General features: G+C 38.7%; 1 protein-coding gene across 3 annotated transcripts in view; it reads right to left on the bottom strand.

Annotated features, from left to right (window-relative positions):
- The window catches only part of htr4 (5-hydroxytryptamine receptor 4), a 141729-nt gene that overhangs the window by 35240 nt on the left and 86022 nt on the right, over positions 1-20467 (bottom strand). For all 3 annotated transcript variants that reach the window (XR_015851402.1, XM_088344534.1, XM_088344535.1), the window contains exons 3-4: positions 19600-19710; positions 11093-11293 (exon numbers count right to left, since the gene is read on the bottom strand). Coding sequence is in view for 2 of the 3 variants with exons in the window: in XM_088344534.1 (XP_088200660.1) it covers positions 11093-11293; positions 19600-19710 (312 nt within the window). In the remaining variant the exon portion in view is untranslated. The remainder of the gene's footprint in view (positions 1-11092; positions 11294-19599; positions 19711-20467) is intronic.

The raw sequence follows: 20467 nt of genomic DNA, 5'->3' as shown, positions 1-20467 counted from the left end.
GTTTTAAACACTTAATTCTATATTTAGATTTGTAGTATTTTTGTAGTATTTCTGTAGTAATTTTGTAGTATTTCTGTCGTTGTATTTCACAGTATTTTTGCAGTAGTATTTTTGCAGTATTTATGTAGTTTATTGTAGCATTTCTGTAGTTGTATTTTACAGTATTTTCGCAGTAGTATTTTTGTAGTATTTCTGTAGTATTTTTGTAGTATATCTGTAGTTGTGTTTTACAGTATTGTCGCAGTAGTATTTGAGAAGTATTGCTCTAGTTGTATTTTTAAAGTAGTATTTTTTTAGCACTTCTTTAGTATTTTTTCTTTTCTTTACATAATCAAAGAAAATTAATATATTAGGTTTGTAGTAATAATGTTATATTTCTTTAGTAGTATTTTTTTGTAGTAGACACACAAAGGAACAATGGGCACAATGCTGCCTCCCCAACCCCAAACTTTTTTAAACGTTATTTACATCATTATTTATATCAGGGGTTTCAAATGTGGTGACCCCTAAGGACAGCTGAGGTTCCCGCAGACCTTTTCTCAAAACAGCTCACCGACGCTCATTGTGAATTTCTAGAACATTTTTTATTGGTTGACTGAGTCTATTTAAACCAGCTTCCAATAATTTATCTGGTAATAACAAAGTAATGAGATCGTAACAACATACCAATAACATGATTAGTTTTTATCTTCGAAATCCATATCAACTGGAGGCTATTTGCGCTAATAAGCAACAAAAAGTATCTCTTGATATGAAGGAGACCGCTTATCTATATTGTCATGATATTTTTACCAGTTTTGTTTGGCGGGCTCAATTAAAGAGCCAGGCCAGGCTGCATGTGGCCCGCGGGCTGTAATTAGAAGTATGAAAATTTCGACTAAATGTGTATTAAAAATGTATCGCATCTCATTCACAGGGAAACTATTGTAACATCACATAGATTTCCAGAAATTTGTATTAGAATATGATAAAGGCATTTATAAATCCATGAAAGTGACGCAATGTCCATTTAACGGGAAAAAAAAAAAACAAAAAAAAAAAGCAAAACTTTGTAAGTATATTTGTTTATACAACTCGTATTTTTCCTTGCGCAGCATTGATGAATATGTTTTTAAATAGTACTTTTTGTTTGGCAAGTTGGGGAGCCAAAAACTCATCCAAGTTTATTTACCGTAGGGGAGCACAAAACAGATGTCAAGGGAGGATATCCCGGCAGTGCTACAAAAAAGTCGGAAGAAAAATAAATATTTGAGCATGCGGCATAACTTCATTCTTCTCTTTTGTAGCTCTGCAGCCGTCTTCATTCATTCCGTTGCTCTTTTTGAAACCGAGGAGTATTTTTTTGTGGCACAGCTGCTCACTTCACATCTTCTGCGTTTCCCCTACTGTTGTCTTCTCGCCCTCCAAACGCCTCCCTTCAACAAGCCAAGATTATCAAGCCGCAGGCTAAAGTTTCCGCTCTTTTGTGTCTGCTTGTGAAAGATGCTGCGCTCGAGCCGACTTAATGTGTCTCTTCTCGCTTCGCTTGCCTTCAATCAACAAAGCGCTCGACCAAACACTACAAGGGGCAACCACCTGACAAGGAGGACCAAACGGAATGTAGACTACACCGAGATCACATCAGGGCAACTTATGGCATGTGGTTGAAGTAAGACAATGTGCCATAGTACACAATACAACAGGGAAATGGATCTGGGTGGATATCAGGCGGGAAATGTCGCCATGGTATGGTCCTTCTACAGCAGTGTTTCTAAAGTGTATCGTGAGCCTTTGCAATCTTGGTTGGTGTATTCAATTTCTCTTATTATGTAGAAATGTTTAAACAGTTTTAGGGAGTCGTCTTCTAAGCGAGGATATAGGGTAATTTGTATCTAATGTCAGAGTAACACACTACTTTTAGGATGTCAGCAATCTGGGGTCAGGGAGGTTGGGGGGGCTTGTGGAATAACATTTCAAATTAAGTAACTAGTAAATGTAACTAATTAATGTTTTTCAGTAACACGCCCAACACTGATTAAGAAGTCAAACATGTCCCCAGCAAGCGAGACCTAACTACCTTAATACACCCTAAAACAGTGGTTCCCAAAGTGGGCAGTACCGCCCCCTGGAGGAAGAAGAAGGCGGTAGGAGGGCGGCAGTCCGAAGTCGAAGTCAGAAGTTTGAACCTAGTGCGGTTGTGAAACCGCAAAGCACTGCGGTTTTTTCAAGGTTTTGCAGTGAGTGATGAAGTTTTGGCCAACCACAATTGTTACTGTTCGAGTTTTAAAAGCGCCGACCAATCAGAGGCAAGTTTTAATAATAGCACAAGCCAATAAACGCGATTCAAAGTTTGCAAGCACCACACTTTGAGTGTAATGGTGGACTTAACAGAGTCAACAAATGAGAAGGAAACGAAGCTTGCACCAAAGAAGGGCGGTACATCACTTGTTTGGACCTATTTAGGTTTTGACGAATCTGATGTGGAACAGAAGAAAATGCCCGTTGCAGAGGAAACACAAGTCCTTTGTACCAGCACCTTAAAAATAATCACAAATTCAATACAATACATGGCATGTCAAAAAGGTTAACAAGTATAAGACGAAGAAGGTGCATTTACACTGGGAGGTAAACAAACCTCCATCAAACTAGCATTTGCGATCTTCACGCCATACAAAAAAAGTTCGCAAGGCACAAAGCAATAACGAATGCTGTGACTCTAGCAAAAAATGTCTAATACTGTAGTGTCTAACACCAAAACTGCATTATCGATTAGAAGGAACACTTTTTATTTATGCAATTTAATAAGTGAAATGTTATAATAAGAGTAATAAATAGTTGTAAAAGTAGTGTTAATAAGTTAGCAAGAATGGTGGGTTTGAATACTGTAAATACTTGAATACATTTCTTGCACTGATGAACATGCTGCAGTAGCACGTGGTAAATTGTATATAAGTTCTATCTTTTCATAGGTGGGTGGTACTTCTATCGATTGAAGAATTGAAAAGTAAAAAATGGTCAGGGGGAGGGGGGTCCAGGGGGTTGTGGTGGTGGTTTGGGGGGTAGCTAGTAATACAATGGGGAGCCAATGTAAGAAAGCAATTCAGAGAGCAGCTGGCAAGCTGCACGCCAGTTTTGGTTAACCTTGACTTCAGCCAGGTCTTCACGATGATTAGACTATAACCCTTTCAAATGTAGCAGTTTCCCATGAGTTATAGCTCCAGGTCCTCCGTTTCTTGGGTAAAGGATCTGCTGGGGTGGCATAAGAAAGTTGTTAGCTTAGCCATAGCAGTAGGCCGGACTTTTAGCCTCGCTGTCGCCTTCTCTCCCGCTGCCGCCCTAGTATCTTCCCCGACCTATAAACAATCCACGGAGCGCCCTTTGGTGATTACTATTTCTTTGAGCTCTTCTGACTTTTCCCAGAGTCAGATTCAATTGATGAATTTATTTTCAATGTAACAAGCTCCTAAAAGCTATCTGTCGCCATGCTACCCAGTTTGTTTTGGGGAAATACATTGACTTGTGTGCCCGCCCTGCTGTTTGTTTCACAGCATACACCAGCCTATCAGTCACCCACCCAACACACAACCTGCCCCTCTAATGGCATTTTCTGCTGTCTGCTCAGAACACAAAGGATACATTGATATCATACAGTAAAGACAATTAAATTCTATTTTTTCTATTGATATCGACAACTCAACAAAAAATGAGAACGATTGTCCAGCTGTCGCCTATCTTGCCTTTTGGGGTTTAATCATGCTTACAAGGTGACACGTTAGTCAAAACATCACGAATGCTTACAGAGAGTCAAAAATAGCGTTCATCTTGTCAAGGTGGCCCGAAATGCCCGCAGGCCAGCAAGTGGACCACTTGGCAGGGCTAATTACTCTCGTGTACATAGTTTGACCCGAGGGGTGAGTTCCGTCACAGCTTCTAGTCTTCATTAAGGTTTTATCACTAGCATCAACACACAAGGTCAATTCAATATAACCCAGTGCAGCTAAGTTGAAAAGTTTGTCAAAGCCATGCAGGCTCCTCTTTCAGAAGAAGTTAAAGGGGCGTTGCAAATGTTGTTCTTACTTACTAACCATTCCACCTCTGCCCTTAAGAATTTCTGTGGCTTCTGTTCAATTCCAGTCCTGCCATCCCTGACAGAAGGTAGGGAAGATACAACCTTAAAGGCCCAATTGTGGTTAAAAAGTCAGAGCTCTTTTTGTTGGGCATTGCTGGAGCATGCATAATGTGTAAAGAAAATTCAAATGTGGACAAAAAAGTCCTTTATTTAAGTAAAAGTGCTTTCTTTATGGTGGCCACAATATAAATTTGTTGCCACCCCAACAGTGCAAAAAAAAAGTGAAGAAAACATTAAATACAAAAATTTCTCCCCTGAAATATATTCTGGTTCTGTAGGCTGATAAATTTAATATTTGTGTTTTTTTTTTCTATTTTATTAAAAAATTTAAATGCTTTTATTCTATTTTATTTGACAGTTTTTTATCTTATATTTTTACGGTGCTATTATTTTACCATTGATTGCTCCTCATACTTTATTATGTTGGTGCCAGGTGGCAGTTACCATGAGCAAGAAATACATTAGCAATGATGACAAAAATGATGGCAAGAGCGAAAATGTGAAACGACGTGATGATGGCAACTGCGGGGGTCCCGTGTGGGATAATGAAGAATGATTAGTTCACAATGAATTGGAAACAGAAAGTTTCGAGGATGCGGAGGCAGTCGCACCAGCACTAGTGCCCCCTCAGTCAAACTAACCCAATAAACATATCACTTCCTGTCTTCATAGCCCCCGTTTTCTCCCTTCAAACATTAGTTAATGCTAATAAAAATACAGCAAATGTCACGTGGCACAGTTGAAGAACGTTTCATCATGTTTTCGTCAGAATTTATGAAAATCTGACATCGAATGAACAAGCTTCATTCTATCTCAATTCCATTTCCCTCAAAGAGAAAAATAAAAAAATGATCCCTCGATGAATGCTGCGACACAATTTGACAGATGTCGCTTGTGACACAATTGGCCAGCAGGGAGTAACACTCAAACCTCAAATCATCACCAGCCTTTGACAAAAGGCCACATACAGACTGCACGAAGCCATTTTGACACCAATGAAAAGCTTTCACAGGTGTATTGTGGGTCAAAATAGCCAAAAGGTTAGGAATTGAAAAATGTTTATCAGTCTTTGAGCCTTTTTCAAGCTGAGAGCTACTTTTTTGTTACTAATTTGCACAAAGGGCACCCATTTCTAAATCATATCTCACCAGATCATCACTATGCTACGTTATTAAAAGCCTAATTATTTGAAGTAGGGTTAGTGAGACTCAGTCAACCACAAAGAATATTTTAATATAAAATCACAATGACCCAGCAAGAGTGAGCTATTTTTAGAACAGGTCCACCGCCGCATAACAGATTGAGCTGGCCCCATCCAGACCTAAAATCTTCACCGGCCTTCTACAAACCCCACGCTCATAATGCATGCCATTTTGACGCCAAATGAAAAGCTTGCACATGTATGTTGTAGGTCAAAAAAGCCAAACCGATTTGAACAATGCATTTCAGACTCTAAGCTGAGAACTACTTTTTTGTTACTTATTGGCTAAACGGGTCACCATTTAAAAAATAACAACTTGTCATAATAGCACTATGTTATTACTATGTTATTACCAGCTTAATTATTTAAGGTAGTGTTAAATAGACTCAGTCAACCACTAAAAAAATGTTTTGCTAGAAAATCACAATCACTCAGGTGAGCTATATTCGAAAGAGGTCCGTGGGCTCCGGAGCTTTCCTTGGGGCACACCCTGGTGCCCGGACCATACAAATTACAAACATTACTTGACTTGGCTTTTTTTACACACGGAGGTGCTAGATACACAATGTCCTTTAAATTTGGCATATTTAATCTGTGCTGTTTTTCTTTTCAGTATAATAAGTGAAACAATATTTAAAATGAGCAAACTTATATTCTGAAAATTATATATATTCTTTTATATTTTACTGCTAGTAAGATTGTTTTTTTTAAAAAATAGACAAATGATACATAAAAACAAGTTGAAATATAGTTAATTGAGAAAAATAGTACCTCAAATAGGCAAAAACTGTTGACTATTTTCATAGGGATTACCAATGTTAGCTTGACATTGTCATTTATTATGCAGCATAAAATAAAGTAAAATTCAGTTTAGTTTCCACTAAGATCAGCTCTGAACATTGATTAACTCTGTAGAGGTCAGTAAAGATAGAGAGAGATAGATAGATAGATAGATAGATAGATAGATAGATAGATAGATAGATAGATAGATAGATAGATAGATAGATAGATAGATAGATAGATATATAGATAGATAGATAGATAGATAGATAGATAGATAGATAGATAGATAGATAGATAGATAGATAGATAGATAGATAGATAGATAGATAGATAGATAGATAGATAGATAGATAGATAGATAGATAGATAGATAGATAGATAGATAGATAGATAGATAGATAGATAGATACTTTATTCATCCCTGTAGGGAAATTCACCCTTCATGCACTAAACGGGCATTTGGAGGCTAAATCACAAATACAAATGTGCGATGAGTGTTTGTATGAATCGCAAAATATTTCCGCACTTCTAAAGTGATTTGTCCGTAGTTGGAAAGATCTGTAACTTCATCTCTGTGATAAATTACAGATTATGCTAGCGCTATAATTACTTGGTCTGGTCAGTCCAAGATCGATTATCTCCAAATTATAAAACACATCCCTAAATTTGCATCAGAGACCAATGAAATGAGCTAATGAGGCTTTCAAAACAGGTAAGGAGACATACATTTAAAGTTACATGACTTTTCCAAAGCTATTCTGGGAAAGTGAATCAGAGCGCTACTGAGCTTTCCAAGTCCCAAAACCCGGAATGGTGACTTCACCTCTTGAGCACTGATACTGTAATTGCGAACAGATCAAGAGTACACTACGATCAAAAGAGCAGATTTAAGCCTGGAGCGCAGCAAAGGTTAGCTGTGGCGATGAAAAGATTGGAGTGACTCAGACTCTGTATGGCGGGTCACATCCTGACAGTCTTGACGCATAGAGGGTAAAAAAATGATCCGTTAAGGTTCTACGATCTGTGATAAAATCACATGCGGTGTTTAATGTACTGCATATAGAAAACAAGGTCTTTGTGAGTGCAGTGATTAGCACATTTGCCGAAAGGTTCTCGGTTTGAGACCGGCTGAAAACATTTGTTAGCTTGGAGAGGAATGGGAGCCCAAGACACACCACTGGAAATGGTGCCCCTGTGACCCTGGTGATCAAGGGATCCAACCCATATGTAAAACAAAGACAAAAAGGGAGGCAGGTTTATTCGGAATATTCAATCACACCCACTCAGGCACACACTCACACACCAAGTTCATTCTTCGGGCTTGCCTGGGTCGAGTTTTAATACCCGCAGGCCCGTCAGGGATGGATTTTTTTTTTATCTCTAATTCCACCGGTTTTATTTTTAGGAATACTGTACTTAATTTATTTAGCCTTTTTCAAATGGATAAAAGTTTAATATGAGGGCAGATGTAGATTTTAGTGTGATTATTTATTGATGAATGACGCAATTATTTTGAGTCTATTTAAAGCAAATGTCAACCTAAAGGATTTTCTCACAATTTTTTGAACAGGCCTTTCCTAGTTTAACAAACTTAATGCCAGTGTCTGAAATTAATGACAAAAATTTACAGGATACCAGGGCAAAAAACCCGTTGTTGCAAAGTATTAAGGATTGATAATCAGAATATAAAACAGAATAACACTTTAAAATTAAGTGTATTATAAATCTACTTATTACATTGATTGCATGTATATGACATCACTGTTTTCCATCTGCCATCAGTATGTACCTTTATTCACTCATCTTCATTCATGACGTGAACTCCTCTTTCCACGATGCTTTTATGCACGTTTTGTAGCGTCATAAGTTTTGTTAGCTTTTTTCGAATCTTTCTTCTGGGGCTGAGGTTTTGACTTTTCTTGTGTTCTTTGTGCGTCTACTTAGGAAGCTGATATGCAAATGCATGACCTTTGAATGCTCGGGAAAGTCCGGAAGCACAAAGTTATTAGATGCAGGCTTCTGATTGGTTGCCAAGTATGCAAATTGCCAAAAGAACCGAAATTCCAAAATTTCCAAACCGAACAAAAATTTCAAAAACAGAATAATACAAACGTTTGTTTGAAAAAAAATCTATTTTTTTTTTTTCTTGAAAAAAGCTTTGTAAGTTGTACGCCCGACGTAATAGATGCACGCCCTGGGCATCTGGCCAAACGTTTTTTCAGACACTGTTAATGCCAAAGACCAATTTTTAATTGTTTAAATTAAAAAAAATATATTTATTTCAACATTTTATTTTACACACTAATAGACCGATAGCAGGCAACTCCCTGCTATCTGAGGCATTAGGGATTCAGTGTATTGCCCAAGGACACTTCGACATTATTATTGGGTCTTGAAATTTGGCAAAACGGCTGCCAATTGTCCTATCATCTAAAAATGGTATACAGTGAATGGGCTGAAAATGATTCTTCTTTTTTTTTTAAATCAACATTTTATGGTCCGCTTGAAGCAAAATCAACCTTTTTTATTCTTCTCAGAGGGAGGCCATTTTGTTGCTTGTTTCCCAATGAAGAATAAAATTAAAGTTGCTCAAGGCTCACCGTACAACCACAGAGCTGTGTTAGTTTACCGACACACTCTCCAACAGTGACATCATTTCCAGTGAAAAATCAGCATGGTAAAATAGTGTGCCTTAAATGGAAAGCAACAGGGCGGTTTAGTTTCTTACTCCGCCAAAGGCGAATAGGCAAGGATCAGTGCCGTGCAGTCAGGGGAGGCAGGTAGGACAATGCCTTACCTGTTATTAAGGTAATAAAAACAAAAAATATTTTTAAAATGTTATATTTTTGCGTGTTGAAGTTATTTTTGTTATACTTGCAGAGAGGATCGAAATGCTAAAACATGCATCAAATTGACAGTTTCAATGGGGACAAGGAAAGTAACAAAAGGCACTCCGCAGACTTAGGAAATTGAATACTCAGTAATAAAAACAAAGTCCAAAAAATGCAAGGCTAGATAAATACAAATGCTTACTATGCACAAAGAATGCGTAAAGGTTTTTTTCCCCCTTAATATTACTGAATTTCGACAATATGAATATTAATAAAAGTAGTATGTCACATATACTGTGGTGAGCGTCTGCAAAGTTATGTACGCAATTTTTTTGCCGCATGGCAGAAGGCAATCGTAAGAACTAGCATTATGATTTGGCGCATACCCCAACCCCAGATAACATATTTAGTGATAGCATTAGCAAGCTATTAGTGAGTCAGTAATCAGTAATTGTTTTCTTGTTCAATGGACTTCTCATGATAAAGGATTACTTACCTTCAGCCCAGGTCAGGAACTTTTTTGTTCCAAAGAGCCATAAGAGCAAAATATTTTGATTTCATATATCTATATACCTATACAGGGAGTGCAGAATTATTAGGCAAGTTGTATTTTTGAGGATTAATTTTATTATTGAACAACAACCATGTTCTTAATGAACCCAAAAGTCTCATTAATATCAAAGCTGAATATTTTGGAAGTTGGAGTGGGGCTTTTTTAGTTTTAGCTATTTTAGGAGGATATCTGTGTGTGCAGGTGACTATTACTGTGCATAATTATTAGGCAACTTAACAAAAAACAAATGTATACCCATTTCAATTATTTATTTTCATCAGGGAAACCAATATAACAGCTCAACATTCACAAATATACATTTCTGACATTCAAAAACAAAACAAAAACAAATCAGTGACCAATATAGCCACCTTTCTTTGCAAGGACACTCAAAAGCCTGCCATCCATGGATTCTGTCAGTGCTTTGATCTGTTCACGATCAACATTGCGTGCAGCAGCAACCACAGCCTCCCAGACACTGTTCAGAGAGGTGTACTGTTTTCCCTCCTTGTAAATCTCACATTTGATGAGGGACCACAGGTTCTCTATGGGGTTCAGATCAGGTGAACAAGGAGGCCATGTCATTAGTTTTTCTTCTTTTAGACCCTTTCTTGCCAGCCACGCTGTGGAGTACTTGGATGCGTGTGATGGAGCGTTGTCCTGCATGAAAATCATGTTTTTCTTGAAGGATGCGGACTTCTTCCTGTACCACTGCTTGAAGAAGGTGTCTTCCAGAAACTGGCAGTAGGACTGGGAGTTGAGCTTGAGTCCATCCTCAACCCGAAAAGGCCCCACAAGCTCATCTTTGATGATACCAGCCCATACCAGTACCCCACCTCCACCTTGCTGGCGTCTGAGGCGGACTGGAGCTCTCTGCCCTTTACCGATCCAGCCACGGGCCCATCCATCTGGCCCATCAAGACTCACTCTCATTTCATCAGTCCATAAAACCTTAGAAAAATCCTTTTTGAGATTTTTCTTGGCCCAGTCTTGACGTTTCAGCTTGTGTGTCTTGTTCAGTGGTGGTCGTTTTTCAGCCTTTCTTACCTTGGCCATGTCTCTGAGTATTGCACACCTTGTGCTTTTGGGCACTCCAGTGATGTTGCAGCTCTGAAATATGGCAAAACTGGTGGCAAGTGGCATCTTGGCAGCTGTACGCTTGACTTTTCTCAGTTCACGGGCAGTTGTTTTGCGCCTTGGTTTTTCTACACGCTTCTTGCGACCCTGTTGACTATTTTGAATGTAAAGCTTGATTGTTCAATGATCACGCTTCAGAAGCTTGGCAATTTTAAGAGTGCTGCATCCCTCTGCAAGATATCTCACTATTTTTGACTTTTCAGAGCCTGTCAAGTCCCTCTTCTGACCAATTTTGCCAAAGGAAAGGAAGTTGCCTAATAATTATGCACACCTGATATAGGGTGTTGATGTCATTAGACCACACCCCTTCTCATTACAGAGATGCACAAGTCCACACGAAATAATTTGTTTCTCTGTGCTACAGTTTATCTATTACTGTCTTGCTCTGCATTTCAAATGATGTAGATGTAGGTTCATTTATTTGTAAATGTGACTGTGCCTCACCAGACATGGACCTCACAGCAAGTCTCGGCTCTAACCTGTCGAGGGCGATGCAGCACAGGTGCATTATGGAGGCGGTGGTGAGCAGCACATCCAGCGAGGTGCGCACTAGGCAGAAGGTTTCGCCGTAAATCCACTGCTGGTGCACCAGGTCAATGGCGCCGAACGGCATCACCAACAGCGACACCAGCAGGTCGGCGAATGCCAGCGATACGATGAAGTAGTTGGTCTTGATTTTCCTGCCAAGGCAAAAACATCACAATGCCTATCACTTCCAAATTGGGAAATTATGATAGAGGACTGTTGGGGGATTTTAATCATGCATCCCTGACTCATGTGTGCAGAAATGTTGTGTCATGAACAATACGAGGTAACTATGAACAAAAGGCACGCCTACATTTGTTATCCACAAACGCTTTAGCTTTTTGTGCAGGCAGCAGCAACAAAAAATACATCAATAAATACGTTCAAACCCAGGGCTGCTGCATTTACTGAAAAATTCTGTTCATTATTTAAACAGGCAAATTAAAAGACATTATGAATAAAAAAGATATTCAAAATTACAAATGTGAACTAAACCAGGCAAGTCAACAAAAGCATTACCAAGCAGCAAAGAAGCAAGGAAGCAAGAAACCAACCAAACAGATTGTTCATGTGAACACCCATTATATTATTTTGGATGGTTATTTTGGGAATTACATTCTTAGTAAACAAAATATTAATATTTAGAGCAAGGGTCTACGACTCAATTTACTCGAGGTGCGCCGGGGTTATGTTCAAGCCAAAGTGGGGCCGCATTGCATCAACCATTTCTCTACACAAAAATATCTTTTTTTTCTGAACATATTGACATCGAAAGATAAAGAAATAGCTGTATTAAGAATTAATAACAACATAAATAAACTTGTAATAAGCATATAACAATCAAATTAGTCTTATGCCACTGTCTCTCTTTCTCTGTATGTGTCTTTCTGTCTCCTTCTCTCTCTGTCGTTTCTGTATCTGTCTCCATCTTTCACTTTCCCTGACTGTCTCTTTTTTCATATCGCCCTTCCTCTCTCTCTTTTTATGTATTACTGCTCACTCTATTTCTCTGTCTCTTTCTGTTACTCCTTACTCTCTGTCTCTTTATATCTCTTTGTCTGTTTCTATCTTTCTCTTTCTCTGACTCTCTTTCTCCCCTTTTTTAACTCTTTCTCTTTCTGTGTCCATCTGACTTTCTCTTTATCTGTCTCTCTGGCTATCCCCATTTCCTTTTCTTTTTCTGTTTCCCCTCACTCTCTTTCTCTCTCTTTTTTGTCTTTCTATCTTTTTGTCTCTCTGTCCATTACCCTCCATCTCATGCTTTCAATTGGAGCAGCGAGCCAAGTACAGTGTCTTTTGATTACGGCTTTTAAAAGACACTTTAAAATATATATATTTTTAAAAATCTTCCACAAAATTAGATCTAAAAATGTAAAGAGAAAAAAAAAAGAATGATATAAAAATAACTCAATCAGTTTTAAATCAATCCATAATTTTCCTTGCCTGCCTTTACATTAAAGGGACAGTATGTGTATATGTCAGTGAGTAGTGAAACTGAAAACAAGTGCTTAAAAGCAGAAGAATACAATCTATGAAGACTAAATGCACCATTTTTCTTCTCATTCTTTTCCTGCGTTTCGCATTTTTTTCTTTTAGGTACCTGTAGCGGCAAGATGGTGGACCAATGGCCAACATTATATAAAATAAATTTACGCCACCTACAAGTATTAAAACCATTTAATAGATGATCTTTTACCACCAGAAAGTGCTGGATAATAAACATCGTCTCTTTAAACTTTCATTTTAAAGTGAAGGTCTCAAATTAGCATGCTGATGGCTGCAATTGGTTCCGAAAGTTTGAGACCCCAGCCTTAAATTGACAAAATAAACAAAATTGAAGCACATTGTAAAGCGCTTCGGGAGTTCTTCATTGACTTGAAAAGCGCTAAATAAATGCAGACCAGAGAGAGCTATTACTTTGTTTATATACAACTAATACCTTATTTATATGTATACGTATATATATGTGTGTACGTGCACATGTGTATGTACAGTATGTATCCCGGTGGACCAGGAGGCAATGAGGCAAAAAGAAGACACAAAGACGATCCGTCATTGTTTTCTCCCATGAGGTGGGGAGGCACCAAAGCACACCTTTCCCCAACATCTTCTCATCCCCATATCCAAAATGCACCTGCTGGCAAGTACATCACAATGGACTACTTTCTTTTTTTTCTTTTTTTGCACCATGACCTAACTTCATGACTTTGAACAACACACACACACACACGGATGCGCCCAAGGACATGAACTGACCGCAATCTTAACAGGATGTCACACACAAAGACAAAATGAAGGTTAGGAGAAGAAGCAGGGGCCAATTGATGTGGCAGCTTGTTCCCACAGGGTGATGAACAATCACCTTATAATGCTTGTGCACACACACTCAAGCCAGCACACTTAAGCACACACACGCCTACACCAGTGGTTCGCTAATCGTGGGGCGGGTCCCCCTGGGGGAACACGAGGCTCCGCCAAGGGGGGGGGGGCGCGTTTGACATCGGGAACTTTTTTATTCTTTATTGTCCTAGACTAAAGTGAATTGCATCTTCACTACATCAGGGGGCAGCAGCACTCTCATAGGCAGAGAGAAGGTAAAGCACTTTGCACATACAGACTTGAGTATGAATAGAAATTTGTTTGCTGTAAAAGCCTAAAAATGAACATAAGAAAAATATTATAATGAAAAAGAAACAAAGAATATTTGTTGTAAATTTAAATAAAACCAACCCAACACGACTAGTGAATAAAAAGAGTGTGCACTGTTTTAGAACCAGATTGACAAACTAATCTTGAATTAAGAGAGCTAATCACTTCCACTTTAGCTTATTTTTCTGCTCTTTCTCAATCACAAACACACGGACCAGCTCAGTAGCCTAGATGGTAGGGCGCCCGCTCCAAGACTGGGAGGTCGCTGGTTCAAGCCTCGGCCGAGTCATACCTAAGACTTACAACATTGGTACCCATTGCCTCCCTGCTTGGCGCTCGGCATTAAGGGTTGGAATTGGGGGGTTTGGTCACCTAATGACTCCCAACACAGCAGTTGGGTCTAAAAACCCGGCGCCGATCGAAGGCGACGAGTCACGTCGATAGCTTCGCGTGACAAGATGATTTCCGGTAGAAATCATGTTGATGGTTGATACTGGCTGAATAATAATAAATAAATGAGGCCTAATTGACAAACTTGTGTTATAATAAGAGTTAATATATCAATCTCCACCTGAACGTTCCTCTTTGTAACAAGTTAATTACACTTTTTTTTGCTATTTCTTAGCCTGACATTCTGTTTTATATCACCAACACAGGCAGGTCAGGGTGAGTTAACGGAGCTATTGCTTTCATGTTCCTGATTTAAGTGCTCCGCCCCCGGTCACTTATCCAATTAGAAGGTGCTGGGTAAGTAGCGGGTAGTGGAGGGGAGGGAAGAGGGTTTGTAGGAACAAGAGAAATAGGCGGCTGCATCTGGGACTTAATAATGATAGGGAAAAAAAATAAGCCAATACCGATATCTGTCAAATTCCCAAATATCAGTGACGATAATCAGCCCGCTCGATAATCGGCCCACCTGATAATAGGTCGACCTCGACTTGATATGTTTGAAAATGTCGTCAGCTGCAACATGAGGCCAAATGAATTAAGTTGATCCATGACATTACACGAAAATCACGCTGATAAGATATATTTTTCGGTGTGTGAAAACGTTGTCTTCTTTCAAGGGAGCCCTGGGGGTAGGAGACAGAAATTAATTGTAAAGCGCAGGCCTACACATATGCTTTTTTCTGCCTTTGTGTGCCTGTGCATCAATAACGTTGCAGTCTCAGTTGTACAGGTACGTAAAACAGCTTGACAATCCTTCATTCCGTACGTACAGCTTTGTTTTTAAAATTTCAGTCGCTATAAGTGCCATCATGTAAACTTCAACATTCATGGACATAATGATAAATAATGTATTTTCTGGACTACAAGGCCCATTGGATACTAAAGTGCAAAAAAATAGTCTTTTGTGAAATATTTTTCGTAAATCAGACGCACCGGACTATAAGAAGCATCAAATTAAAACTATTGTATAACGAGTGTGGCAAAAAAAAGGTTGGAAAATGAAAAAAAAAAACTTATTGCATAGAACATAAACTAACATAATGAAATTTGTTTTCACCACCAAAATTAATTAATTATTCAGTAATGGTTACTTTATGTAGTAGATTTTTTTGCAACAATGTATTTCCAATTATGTTTACCATATTTTTGGCCTATAAGACACACCACATTATAAGATACACTTTCATATTTGTTTTTTTGTGTGTGCCTTGTAGCCTCAAAAACACAGTAACTTGATTTTGAGACGAAAATTTGACTCAATTACTGTAACCTCTAAATCATTTTTGATTTGAAAAATTAAACACCAAGATTAAAATACTAAACAACACTTCTAACAAAAAATAAAATTCAATTACATACAAATCTTATTATAATTAAAGAAAATAAAATACCAAAACCAGTGTACTGTCAACATTTACACTCTGAAATAAAAAAGTAAGAAGCCATTACACTCAGATTTTAAGTTTCAAAATAATGATAAACAAATCAACAACAAAAATATGAAAGAAAGCTTGAAATAACATGCATATACCCCACAAGCAAAATATGCAGAGTACTGAAAATAGTAATATCCTTACCATTAATTAATTATTATAAAGAATTTCTTCTGGGGGAAACTTCTGAGGAAACATTGAGAAGGTTGGTAATGGAGTTTGGAAGAGTGTGTGTGTTTGAATGTTGGGAAGAGTAAGGTGATGGAGTGGGCATGGTGTTAGAAACAATGTTTCGTGGACATATGCTGGAAGAAGTTGGAAGCTTCAGGTACTTGGGTTGTGATGTGGCTGCAGTTGGTGGAATGGAGTGCGAGGTATTGCACAGAGTGAATCAAGGAAGGAAGGTTTCGGGTGTTCTGAGGAGAGTGATGAGCAACAAGAGTATGAGTATGGATGTTATGAGGGGACTGTATGAGAGTGTGATTGTGCCGACAGTGGTGTATGGTGCAGATACTTGGAGCCTGAATGCAGATTTGAGAAGGAAACTAAATATTTTTGAGATTAAGTGTTTGATGAGTATGTTAGGAGTGACAAGATTGGATGGATTGAGAAATGAAATTGTGAGAGCCAGAAATAGAATAGTAGTGGAACTGAGAAAGCGTGTGGATAAGAGAAGACTCGGTTGGTTTGGACACATGGAGAGGGTGGATGAAGAGCGAATGTTGAAGAGGATTTACAGAGCAGAAGTAAATGGAAAGAGACCAAGAGGAAGGCCGCGATTGACATGGATAAATGGTGTTTTGAGTGCACTGCAGTAAAAAGGTCTAAATATAGTGGAAGCTAGGGCTCTTGTTGGTGATAGGAATGGGTGGATAGGTGTTGTAAAAGGATAGTGGGATGTTTGGACGTGTTCTAAGGGATGGTCAGGGCCCCCGTATGATGCGGCAGGGGTAAACCTGTGAAAGCTGTCGGGCCCTGCTGTTGAACAGAAGAGTGTGTTGTGTCACCCTGACCCGAGTGACATGGCTGCTTTCTTGTGTCCCGTTTCATCTGGAGGGACGAAAGCATGACCACCTCGGGTGCCGAGGTGCTTAACTTTTTTGGTGTTTTGGCATTTGGGTTGGTCATGGTCAATTTTTTTGTGTGTGTTTTTTTGCTACTTTTTCACTTTTTTCTTTTCTTTTTATTGTTTTTAATTTTCTTTGATTTTGTATGTGTTTGTCTTGCTGTCGGTTAACCCTCTCGGGGGATATGACCAGGGCAGATATACCAGCTCAGTAGCCTATTGTTCTCAGTTATTTTCGATTGTTCTCAGCTTAGGGATGCTGCTGGAAAAGTGAATTTCCCTTCGGGGATGAATAAAGTATCTATCTATCTATCTATCTATCTATCTATCTATCTAGATGGTAGGGCGCCCGCTTTGAGACTGGGAGGTCGCTGGTTCGCGCCTCGGCCGAGTCATACCTAAGACTTATAACATTGGTAAAATGGCGGCGCCCTCTGTTGGCTGCGGCTGCATCGGCTCGCTACAACGGGTCAGGTGTATCGACATTTCGTTCTTACAAAAGAATGACAATACAAAGGAAATTATTATTATTATTATTATTATAAAGAATAAATAGGACCTGTAGCGCCTACCAGTGGACAACCACTGAAAGAGGTGGTCTGCCGGTGTGGGAAAAGTCCTTTATAATGTAAATGGCTCCCCTGCAGTATCGCAAGCCGACAATGCCCTCTACACTGGGCAGAGAGCAGCCGAAAATCTTCTGGGCTGTCTTGATTACATATATTTTTTCCTGTCTGCTGCCATGCTCCTAGTATATGCCGTTTTTCATGTTTTTGTAATCCAATGCCCCATCACGCTTTTTTTTTTTTTTTAAATCTAGGCTCTAGCTGCTTTTTTCATCCACCATTTTTCTTTTGTGGAATTGTTGGCTGGCTGTCAGCTGCCTTTTTTATTCACCTCCCCGGTTCTTTTCTCTGAGCTGCTACAATTTTTAAAAAATGCATTTGTCATTGTTATTCATTGTCCCTCTGCCCTTCTCTCTTAAGAACATATTGCTGCTGTGGTTAATGGCGCAATATAATTTCAACTTGAAGTGAACTCTTCAACATGACGGGCGACCTTAAAAAAAATCCCTTACATTATTAAAGGAAAACAAAAAAAACAAAACGATTTATTTATTTAATATTCTCCCCCTGCCGACTTTAGCATGCATCTATTTTCACTGCCAAAATGGAGCAGCGAGAAGTATTAGAAAAACAAAAAATAGTAGCATTGTAAGAATGAAGTTAGAATGTTATTCTATATTCTAGTTTGTGTTTTTGATCTTCGATCATTTCCTTCGATTTTCAGAATATTAAAATAACAATTTCATTTATCTTTTATCATTTATTTTAGCTTCACAAATCTCTAAGACTATTTGGCTGCAGTATTTCTCTGCGTATTTAGACAAGCGTGCCTCAAGAGCTCTCGTTTTGCTCGAGTATGGCAGACATCTTATTTTGTGTCCCAGCGTTATTTCGGTGTTGAAATGCATTTATCCTGTTCATAAAATTTTGTACATTATTGTAACCTTTGAATATCTTAGTTTTTTCTGTGCAAAATACAACGGGATGAAGTGATGCTAAAATTGCAGGCCATGACATTTTCATAAGGAGTGTTGAACCTTATACACCCCGAGTCTCCACTAATAAAATATGATTTTTTATTTTTTTGCGGCCTAGTTTTGCAAAATCAATTTAATTGTTCTGGTGGTGGCCTGACAAACATATTTGATTTCAGGTTTGCTTTGGGCGCGCTCCCGTCAATCAAGTTTATTAGTCAGTTCGGGAGTCAATAACTGCTGGGTTTTCAAGGCCTTATCTTACATCTGGTATGAATATGTTTTCAGAAGCATTGTCCCTGGGTGCCAAAACGTAGATTTTTTTTTTCTTTAAATATTAAACACAAAAGCTTTGGTGCAGGTTATCAGTAAGTATCAAGCCTTTGGGAATTATTTGAGTATGAAAAATCACCATTATACGAGAGGAGTGGCTTTAATCAGATCTGTGTTCAAACTTCCTTGTGTTGCTTCCTGTATCTAGCGATCGAAGTGAGTAGGCAGCCCAAATGGCGAGTAGGCAAAGTGAAGCAGTGTGGTGAGAAAATCAAAGATATAAGTTCAGACAATCAACGCCTCAAAGCTTTTTTCATTCTAAAATAGATGGGGCAGAGAGGGAGGATGTTTTGTGCGACTGAAATGCTAATTTCCCGCATAGATGTTGAGAACCAGCGGAGGTGCTAATCACATGGTGTGTAAATGTTGTGTCGCTTATTGCAGGTAAATTGTTCCCGTTTATATACTCGCTATTGTAATTATTTCTATTTTCACAAATATGTAAAAAGGATGATGTTGGTTGAAATTCAGATTAAACGATATGTCTAGTTGAATTCATTGTAAAGTTAAAACCACTGTAAGATCATTCGTTAAAAGTATCTTGTTAAAATGTATGTAAAAATTATCATAATGGTTGATTTTCTGAACTGTATTGTATGTCAACTGAAAAGCAAACTATTTGTTTGATATGTTTTGAGCACTCTCCAGCGTGCCGCTAACGATGTTGAGAACCAGCGGAGGTGCTAATCACATGGTGTGTGCATGTTGTGTCGCTCATTGCAGCAACTGTAATAAAAGCCTCATCATCCAGTCCAGCTTGAATGTTGATCCTTGGTGGGACGGGTACACCGCGGGTACATATATAACTACAAAACGAAATTTTCTGCAATCCTTCAAAAATGAGTCAAAATGGCAAAAAATGGCTTGCACCGGGTCTTCCCATTTGAGAAAAACATGTCACATTGAATGAGTTTATACTTTTAAATTGTATTGGACTTATTATGTACATTCTGTCAAAGTATATCATTCCATAATAAAGATGTGCAGTACCTGAGTTGCCTATCCTTGCAGACCGCCACCATGACAAGAAGGTTTCCCAGGATGCTCATCGCCATGACCAGAGACAGGAAGCACATAAGCGCCATCCGCTTTGGCATGTTACTACGGAGAAAACAAAGCAAACAGGTAAGCAAGAACCTTATTTCCTATGAACCACCTCCACGAGTCCAAATATGAAGTAGCTGTAAGCGTATCTAAGTACTGTTAGGTGATACAAGAAGCCTTTATGTATTTAAACACGACCCGAGGCAATATAAAAAATATTACATTTTCCAGCTATGAGAAACTGCCTTCATTTGAACTAAAATGACCGATTAGACATAATTAAATTCCTTTGAATAATATTTGCAGTCACCCCATAGTCTGATAGATATAACCCCATGAAAAATTTCATTATTACCATTTATGTCGTAATTGCACGGCCCATCATCGCCGCAGGTCACAGCATACGGTATAAAAAGTTATAATCTGCAAGTCCTCCGTGTGGATCTGTAATGAAGCTCCGTTGGAATAATTGTAGTGACTGACAGCTGTGAGAACATGCTGTGCCTCCACATTGTGAGATTAACATCGAATCGTTTTCATGCCGAGGTAAGAACATGCTATTTCTCACATTGTCATAATTTGCCCCCAAAGCCATGAGCAGCCACTCCAAAACACCATTATGCCAAAAGCCCAAAGGTAATCAGCGCTTTGCTGAGTTATGTTGAATAGGATTTAAACCAAGTTTACAGATTTGCCCATTGCCCTCACTTGGGCTCGCCCGTTTGGCGCCAGCTGCTGCTTGTTGCCTGATTGGCTTCCCTCCTATTTAAACTCAGTGCTCTCATTCACTCCTTGTCAGTACGTCAACGAACCT

Source organism: Urocampus carinirostris, chromosome 9 (genome assembly GCF_059441175.1).
Source record: "Urocampus carinirostris isolate Australia breed hairy pipefish chromosome 9, RoL_Ucar_1.0, whole genome shotgun sequence".
Classification (NCBI taxonomy): Eukaryota; Metazoa; Chordata; class Actinopteri; order Syngnathiformes; family Syngnathidae; genus Urocampus; species Urocampus carinirostris.
This window is presented reverse-complemented; position numbering and strand designations above follow the sequence as displayed.